Below are 8,871 nucleotides of genomic sequence, written 5' to 3'. Positions count from 1 at the left end.
CGATGCTTTCAAATAGTAAATATGCAATGCAATGACTTGCTTTTTAAGGTAGTCTCAAACTTTTTTCATGTTAATGAAAAAAACTATTAAGCGTTATTTATTTATTATAGAATTATAGGAATCAACAATGTCAAATAAGGAATTCGATCCATAATTTGCCTAAGATCTGTTAGGCGAGCCACGAGCATTGGGCGTTAGGCGTGCTTAAGGTCTATAGTCGGGTGCTTAAGACCGTAAGCTTCACAAGATTAAAGCCCCACTCCTATGTCTCGAGGCATTTTGCCAGAGCCTTGCTTCAGGGCGAGGCCCGAGGGCGAGATGCAAAACTGTCTTTTCAAACACTGATATGAACTAGCCAACAATGTTTAACGTGCAGAGAAAAATAAGAGAAAAAACAAAAAAATCTCTTCTTTCTATGAATCTTCTTAAGAAAATATCTCGAGAATTCTATGAAGACTGAATTACGTCTCAAGGAGTGAATCGGTGTTTTACTACAAACATGAATGACACTACTATGTATTTGAAGTAGAACAACAACAACAAACCCAGTGTATTCCCACCTGGTGGGGTCTGGGGGGGGTAGGATGTATTTGAAGTAGCGTACAGAATATTTCAAAAAACTAAGGGTGAACCTAAAACTCAAAGCTCCTAATGTAGCCGAAAATGGGATTAAATCTCAGCCAAAATTCCCAGTTTAGCGATAGTGACGGTAGACTGGAGTGTACATACAGCTTTCAGCATACTTAACGAGATCCTTAGGACGAGGGAGATGTGTTGCTAAACCTGAAAAAGTGGGTGATGTAAGTTAAAAGATTCATCATCAGCAAGTTTGAATTTGGTGTCTAATGAAATTTGTTAAATCACTTTAATATTTGGAGTACTGACCAAGTTCATATGCCTTTGCAGCTACTTCGGCTGCTATATGAGCTGATATTTTTCTGATGTTAGTGAATGGTGGGTATATCCGTCCCTTTAAATAGTCATCCTCGGTCACCTCAGCTGCTAAAGCTTCCGCTGTTGCATGAAAGAAATAATTGGAGTCAAATTACTTGCATGAAGAGTTTTTTTCCCTCCTTTTGCTAGCATCCCATTAAATAAGCATCATGCTATTGTACATATTAAATTGACTGATAAAAGAGGTTATATGAAATTCTAAATCTGATTTGAAGAATACGCAAGTTCTTGATGACATTGATATACATATACTTACAGGCTGCTAGTAGCATATCATCATGCACACGGATTGTGCCGGACATAATAATCCCCAAACCAAATCCAGGGAATATGTAGGCGTTATTGGCCTATAAAGCAAAAGAAGGGTAAGAATCCAATTTATTACTGACAGTCAATTATTTTTGGAAAAGAGCAGTACCTGGCCAGACACAAATGTCCGTCCCTCAAACTCGAAAGGGTCAAATGGGCTTCCACTAGCAAAGATTGCATGACCCTGTAGGTGGCAGAAAGGGGAAAGAGACAACAGGCTCAGTTAACATACAAATTTTGTGGCTTCATAGAAAGCCATGGGCTATGTAACTTCTCGAACGGAATTTACCTTACTCCATGTATAAGCTTCCTCAGCTGTACATTCAGCTTGTGATGTTGGATTTGACAGAGCCATAACAAGAGGTTTCTGTTAATATGTGCCAAAATTAGAAACTTTATGGTAAACTATGATTCATAGAGCTTGTATGGCATTATTATGCATGTATATTTTTGTTTGTCAGTGCATGTGTGTGATTGAGAGAAAGGGAAGACCCACCGGATTGAGAGAAGCCATAGCCTCAACAACTTCCTTCGTAAATGTTTTTCCAACTCCGGAAGTTCCTATTAGAACAGTTGGCTTTATTGCCTGAAAAATGGAGAACAAATTGACATGAGGAATGTGTTTTGCCATCATATTCGTTAAGTTACATCCAGCTTTTAAGAAAAAGATGCAAACTTCGCACCTTCACGGCATCTATAAGTTCCTTAACAGGTTCGTGATCATGAGCCCATGGCTTTTTGAAGTGCTGAAGGGACTCCACACGAGAACTTACAATCAGTCCCTGTAATACATTAAGAACTGTTTTAACTGGAGAAGGAGATGCTGGTAACAATGTAAATGACAGTCTAGCATGTAGGCAGAGATCAATATCATGTGCGTAGCATTGAACTGGGAATTTAGTACCTTAGAATCAACCAGCCAAATCTTCTTTCGAGCCACTTCTAATGGAACACTAGTCTGCAAGGTGAATTTGGACTGTGAGTGAAGAAGCTCCAAACAAGAAAGAAATGGAAAAGGAGAAAATGATAAGTAGTTAACACCTTTTTTGTTATCTCAAGTGCTATGAGCTCAGCAATACCAGTTCCAGCCTTCAGGAAGACAAAGACAAGATAGTTAAATATAAAATCCCTGATGCTGAAACACAGTATGCTCTTATTGATATGTTGATCTGTATTTTGATGACACTTAAAAAAGTTGCCAATGTATATGACCATTTTGTGTATAATCCACACGCTCTAGCTAATCCAGAAAAAAGTTCTTTTAGCAGACAGACTAGCAGCACAAATAGCCACGTTTCATGATGGGGAGGTTGTAAGCTCTTTCATCTCAGTCCATTGCCAGGAGATGGCCAAGGTTTCTAGATTGCAAAGAAATGAAACAGACATACTGCGATTGGTCGATTTTATTATTAACAATCTCCGAAGCAGCTGATAAATTCCTAGGCCAAAATATCATCAGAACTTAAAATGGAGAATGTAAAGGTAGAACCTTAATTTGTGACGTTAGCAAATTAATTTTCTATTTTAAAGCTAATACATACATTAAAATGTGTACGAATCAACTGTATTGAATAAGTGAATACAAGATTAATGTACTGAACCCTTGCTTCACCTCAAATAAAAGCAAAAAGTCAATCCTATCATACTGTTAGAAGCTGAAGCTCTCACAGAGCAAGGATGTCATAAAACTAACTGTTTTAAGTAGCACAAAATGTGTCAATTAATCAAGTCCAAACCAATATACAGCATCAGTACAGAATATGAAACTCTTGAAGAGAAATTAAATAACCCAAAAAATGTGAAGGAGCAATATTCGAGAATCTCACCTCTCCAGCACCTAAGAATAAAAATGTATGGTCAGCAAGTGTTCCACCAAGTAGTTTTAGAGATGCGATAAGCCCGGCCAGAACAACAGATGCTGTCCCCTGCAAAGCCAGTACAAAAATTATTAATCCACTCAAAGTGAAGGCAAAGTTTCAAGTTGACAGCTATTCTCGCGATATCTACCTGGATATCATCGTTGAATACAAGATGTGTTGTGCGATACTTTGCAAGAAGCTCAAATGCATTGTGGTTTGCAAAATCTTCAAACTGAAAAAATAATCAGACAACTTTAGAACATAAATGAACTGAACTGACGAAATCCTTCACATTGGTGCTTCATGATGCTTGGAGGAGGAGGGTAGAAGAATTGCACAGGGATATTTCTAGTTAGTGATATACCTGAATGAGGACTCTCTCTCCATAGTTTTGCTTAACTGCAGACATAAACTCCAACAGAAGTTCAGCATATTCCTTTAAGAGCACAACATGAATGTAATTTCAGCTTCCCGAAAGGAAGATTCAATGACTGCATTATTTTCATCTGTAGTCTGACAACACAAAGTAAAAGAGTGAAAAGGTCACCAGACCTGCCCCCTAGCTCTTTTCTGCTTGAGTCCAATATAGAACTCGTCATCCAGTAATTGCTGATTGTTCGTGCCAACATCGATGGTTATAGGTAGACACTGAAGGTAAAAAAAACAATAGTGAATTTCTGACACGGTGAATAAAGAAAATTTGGATACAACCTCTATTTCATTTGAGGTAGTTGCATGGGCTAAGTACACATTACCCTCCCCAGACCCCACTTTGTGGGATTACACTGGGTATGTTGTTGTTGTTGTTGTTGTGAATAAAGAAAATTGATATAGCGTAGTAGGAGAAAATCAGTTTCCCGTACCGATTTCTTCTTATAATTAAAAAAAAGTATGATGATAGTAATAATGGTCGTTAAGTGTCCCACATTAGTGGTGGAAATGGGTTTTGTCTCTTCATGTGTTGGGAAAATCTAACCTCAAGAGTTAATCTTTTGGGGCTGAGTTAGGCCAAGGTTCATTTTCTTAACATGGTACCAAAGCCAAACACATTCCTATTCTAAAATAGAATTTCTATTCTTGATTTATCCAATTTTGGGCCTCCATATTATGTTGTTAATGCTCCAAATGTTCAATTATGGGCACACGGGGAGCGTGCTAAGTGCCTGATATTGGTGCAGGCAATTGGTCAATACATCCTGATATGGTGGGTCTTCAGAAAGAGTCTCATGAGCTATCTTTTGGGTTTGAGTTGTGTTCAAGGTCTATTTCATGACAATAGTAATAGTAAATAAAAAATATTATTGGGAGTGCTATCAATATTAACATAAAGCTAATATGATGAGAAATTTGAGGAAAAACAAAGGTGAAAGTATCACAGTGAATACTAAGTGGGAATTTGAACAATATTTGGTTGAAGTTTGAAAAAAGGGTATCTGAAGTTGAAGTTGAAAAGGGGTATTTGGAAGTTGATATTGTGTTTTGGACATGAATTTCGTCAGGAAAAAGAGTCGAAGTTTTGTGAGTGGAACCACTATTTCACCTGAAACACTTCTGAACTAGTTTTTCAAACTTCAAATTCTCTTTTTTCAAGTAGAAGTTGAAATAAACAGTGGAGTACATGAAATTCCTCATGGGTGGTGCCAATATTGAAGAGATGATTGAAGAAATTAGTACCAGTAACAAGATTGTACAACAACAACTACAACATACCCAGTATATTCCCACATAGTGGGGTCTGGGGAGGGTAGAGTGTACGCAGATCATACCACTACCTCAGGTGAAGTAGAGAGGTTGTTTCCGATAGACCCCAGCTTAGGACAACTGTAACAAGATTGTATTTGCAAAAAATGATTAATACATGTTAATATAATTGTCATGGATGACAGTCCAAAAAGAAAGAAATAGAAAACAGAAAACAAAAAAAAAACTGAAGTTCCAAAGCAGAAATGTACTAACCTATAATATGTTTTAAATTTCAAATAACTAAGTAGCTACTTGGAAACTAATGCTTTTTTTAGTTTTAAAGGAGCGGTGTCCCTTATAAGCTCATTATGTTAAAGGAAAAACAAAAGCATAGAAAGGCGCGAGCATCAGTTTGAGATAATAATCAAATGTACAAAGAAAGAAAATTGGAACACTGCTTACTACTGAGGGACGAACACCCCCAAGAGCAGTATAAAGAGAGAGCTTTCCAACAGGAATACCCATGCCCTGAAACAATTTTGGAACTTTTGGTCATTTATATTATCCATCTGGCACTGTGTATAAGTAAAGTAGAGATGGTCTCCAGTTAGTTCCGTCAGGCTGTTCAAATAACAGAGTATCAGGGAATAATCTAAAAGCCAGTCAAATTTGGCAAGTTACCTGACAGCCAAGATCACCAAGTCCTAATATCCGCTCTCCATCAGTAACAACAATGACTTGGATAGACTTCTCAGGCCAGTTTTTCAATACCTCAAGAATCTTTCCCCTGAAAATTCCAGTGGTAAGGGTTACATTATCTTGGGCAGAGAAGAGCATCTGATGTATTCAACCAACAGAAAATAGCTCCATCACATGGATGGCTGGAAAAAAGAAAATTACTTTTCCTTTAAGCTGATAAAGAGACCCTGAGGACGCTTGAAAATGCTTCCATACTTCTGGCAAGCCTCACCAACTGTCGGGGTATAAACTACTGGCAATAGCTCTTCAACATTATCGATGAGAAGCTTGTAAAATAACCTCTCATTTCTTTCCTGAGCATTGGAAAAATAAGTTATTAGCAGAATATAAGCAGCATAGACACAGAATAATCTATTAGTCTGGTGGCAGAGTTTATTCATCATGAAATAACTTAGAACAGCCAAGTTGTGTTTTCATGGGAGTGTATTCCCTTAGACAATGCTAAATCATTTTGGATGTTCAACAACAACAACATACCGAGTTGAATTCCACAAGTTGGGTTTGACGACGATGGAGTGTACACAGACCTTACCCTCCTCATGGAGGTAGAAAGGCTTTCTAGAGGACCCTCGGCTTGATACAACAGATCAAAGTAGGTATGGAAATGGAAAAGAATAGTGAATAAAAAATAGCAACTAATAAGGACACAGTAACAACAACAAAATAGTGCAATAACTGAAACACCATAAACAACAAAGGATGATAGAAATCAAAAGCAAGACACCACAAGAATAAGGCTAATACTACGACAGATACCACTAAGCCTAAACCCATCGAAAAGCAAGATAATATTCCACTACGTACTAACCTTCTACCCTAAATCCGCGACCTCAACACCCTCCTATCTAAGGCAATGTCCTCGGTAAGCTGAAGTTGTGCCATGTCTTGTTTAATCATCTCTTCCCAATACTTTTTCGGTCTACCTCTACCTCTCCTTGTACCCACCATATCCAACCTCTCGCACCTCCTCACTGGGGCATATGAGCATCTCCTTTTCACATGCCCAAATCATCTCAACCTCACTTCCCATATCTTGTCCACATCGGAGGCGACTCCCACCTTAGCTCGGATATCCTCATTCCTAATCTTATCGCACCAAGATGCCCACACATCCCTCTCAGCATCTTTATTTTGGATGTTCAATTTTGAAAATGATAGCTTAACATTCTCTCTGGAGGGAGAAGAAGGGTAAAATGCATATTAAAATAAAAAGTAGAATGAGAAACTAAGCAAATTCTGGACAATATATGATATAGCGATGCTACATGGAAATTCCAAGTGTAAACTGTCAGATTCTGAACTGCATGGCCTACTACTGACACATAAAAAGTAATGTTACTTCCAACCACATACATCATTTGAAGAGTAAATCCAAGACTTTACTCCTGTCGCAGAAACTTAGAAGAAGATCCTACCTCTAACCTCCTACTAAGTTCACTTAAGTTAATAAAATGAACCTGATGTGGAATCTATAATCATGCGGTGATATTGAGAGGTAAACTACCTGAAGATCCATCATGGCCATGTATCTTTGCAGTGGAACTTGATACAGGCGGAGATTGTGCATCACTTTCTTCTCCTGATAATTGATGAAAAAGGATTACAAGTCTACTTATGAGCGAAAATGGAAAGAAAATAACTCATCAAGACTATATCAAGGATTATAAAATGACCTGAAGTTCTTGGTTTGAAACGCTGGGAGGTAGAAGGCCACGCAGATAGTGAGCATCTCTCTCTGCATCAGTGAAGGCAAGCCCTTTGTTGTAGTGTGGATCACGTAACAAACTATATCCACTGAAATCAGTAATAATGATTGTCAAAAAACAACTAATTATCATATATAGTTCGATAACACAAAGTAAATCTGCTATTTTCACGACCAAACAATCATTAATTAGTAACTCCAACCGTGCAATACGGAGAACTGAATAAAACTAAAATGATCCAAAGGAGAAGAGGTTAATAACACAAATTCCAACTACACATTAGTTCCCCCTAAATTGTGATCTACAGGACAACTAACGGCAGCCTCCCAAATATTGTGAACTACCGGACACAAAAGGGCAGACTGGTGCACTAAAGTTCCCGCTATGCTCGCAGTGGCAAATTTATAGAAGAAAAATGGGGCACGTAAAGCTGTGGTTTCTCCATAAAACTAGGTATTTTATGTATATATTTTCTAAAATTGGTAGAATGTTATATTTAACACCCATGTTACAAAAAGGTTAAATGGTGCATTTAGTTGAATGTTGAGTCATTAACCTTGACGACTAAGGATCAATTCCAAATTAATACATTTTTTCCTTCTTTTTCCCTAGAGGTGCAAATGTTCTACAAATCCTAGAATCTCAATTCACACAGTCTTACCCTGCATTTCTGCAAGACGCTGTTTCCACGGTGAGGCTGTTTCCACGGTCTGAACCGTATTCTCATGGTCACATGACAATAACGGCACCCCTTCCTACAGGACTACTAAAAGAGTAAAAGTTACATATTAACACAATCCATAGATGAGATTACCTGGCAACAGAAAAAGTCCATGGGGTAATAGTCTGATCTTCCGTGGCTCTATCCTCTCCATACAAATCCTCAACACCACCTCCTACGCCACATTTATCTTTTACGTCAAGAACAGACTCACCATTTGATAATTCCTTCAATGTGCTCTCCATAACCACTCTTATGTTTATTCGTCCTGATCTTCTTTTGCCCAATGCCTTTCTCTGCCAATGAAACAAACTGAAACAACAAATAAATAATCGTTCTTGTTTCTTGTTTCTTGTTTCTGCTACCAAGAACAGAAAAACCCACCTTTTATAACCCAAGAAAAAAAAGAATTCAAAATGCTGTAATAAATTTGAAGTGTGAAAGTGAAAAATGGTACCAGGAAATTGGGTATGGTAAATGAGATCATGGTGAAAAAGGAATTAAGTACAGGTGTTAACTGGGCAGACAAAGAGAGAGAGGGAGCCGGAGAATTACGCGTTACATTACACAAAGAAAATGAGTTAGTTGGAACTGTCCAATTTTAAAGGTTTCTTTATTGGCATTTTTTACAATCCTCTCTCCCCGTTATCGCTTTGTCTTCCTCATGATCACATATTTCTCCCCTACCTCATCCTCCCTTTCCCCAAGTCCAATTATTCATTACTGTGCCTTTTTTTAATAGTTTACGTTTAGCATTAATTATTTATTTATTAAATTACTTTATTCATCAAATTACTTTTCAAGATCTAATTCTAATATAAATTAACATAGACACTATAGTAAAATAATCTCCATTTCAATTATTATTTCATAAAAATCA

At 37.5% G+C, this 8,871-nt stretch overlaps 1 protein-coding gene across 7 annotated transcripts; it reads right to left on the bottom strand.

Moving 5' to 3' along the window:
• Positions 1-385: 385 nt before the first annotated feature.
• On the bottom strand, positions 386-8,698 carry LOC107847755 (NADP-dependent malic enzyme). 7 transcript variants are annotated; one of them, XR_007043914.1, is made up of 21 exons: positions 8,449-8,697; positions 8,085-8,287; positions 7,238-7,358; positions 7,069-7,143; positions 5,706-5,857; positions 5,487-5,592; positions 5,268-5,333; positions 3,675-3,770; positions 3,487-3,558; positions 3,271-3,354; positions 3,090-3,188; positions 2,305-2,352; positions 2,168-2,221; positions 1,947-2,045; positions 1,760-1,849; positions 1,553-1,630; positions 1,373-1,447; positions 1,211-1,301; positions 886-1,014; positions 587-783; positions 386-516 (listed from the first exon to the last, which is right to left on the bottom strand). XR_007043914.1 is itself a non-coding variant. In XM_047395360.1 (20 exons), the coding sequence occupies exons 2-20, from the start codon at positions 8,234-8,236 to the stop codon at positions 695-697; spliced, it is 1,776 nt and encodes a 591-aa protein (XP_047251316.1). In that variant the 5' UTR covers positions 8,237-8,303; positions 8,376-8,697; the 3' UTR covers positions 386-694. The 7 variants fall into 7 exon arrangements, 6 of the variants coding, with proteins under 6 accessions (XP_047251316.1, XP_047251317.1, XP_016547715.1 ...); XM_047395360.1 differs by having other exon boundaries at positions 386-783; positions 8,085-8,303; positions 8,376-8,697; XM_047395361.1 differs by having other exon boundaries at positions 386-783; positions 8,376-8,697.
• Between the last annotated feature and the right edge of the window lie 173 nt (positions 8,699-8,871).

Source organism: Capsicum annuum, chromosome 8 (genome assembly GCF_002878395.1).
Source record: "Capsicum annuum cultivar UCD-10X-F1 chromosome 8, UCD10Xv1.1, whole genome shotgun sequence".
NCBI classification, from domain to species: Eukaryota; Viridiplantae; Streptophyta; class Magnoliopsida; order Solanales; family Solanaceae; genus Capsicum; species Capsicum annuum.
This window is presented reverse-complemented; position numbering and strand designations above follow the sequence as displayed.

What these genes read in the sequence shown, in the direction of transcription:
- LOC107847755 (XM_016692219.2), bottom strand. Translation starts at nt 8,478, where the DNA reads ATGATCTCATTTACCATACCCAATTTCCTG. An exon ending in TATTCTTAGGTGCTGGAGAG is followed by an intron (nt 2,353 to 3,089) that starts GTGAGATTCTCG and finishes GTCTTCCTGAAG; the next exon opens with GCTGGAACTGGTATTGCTGA. An exon ending in TGCAAAGGCATATGAACTTG is followed by an intron (nt 784 to 885) that starts GTCAGTACTCCA and finishes CCACTTTTTCAG; the next exon opens with GTTTAGCAACACATCTCCCT.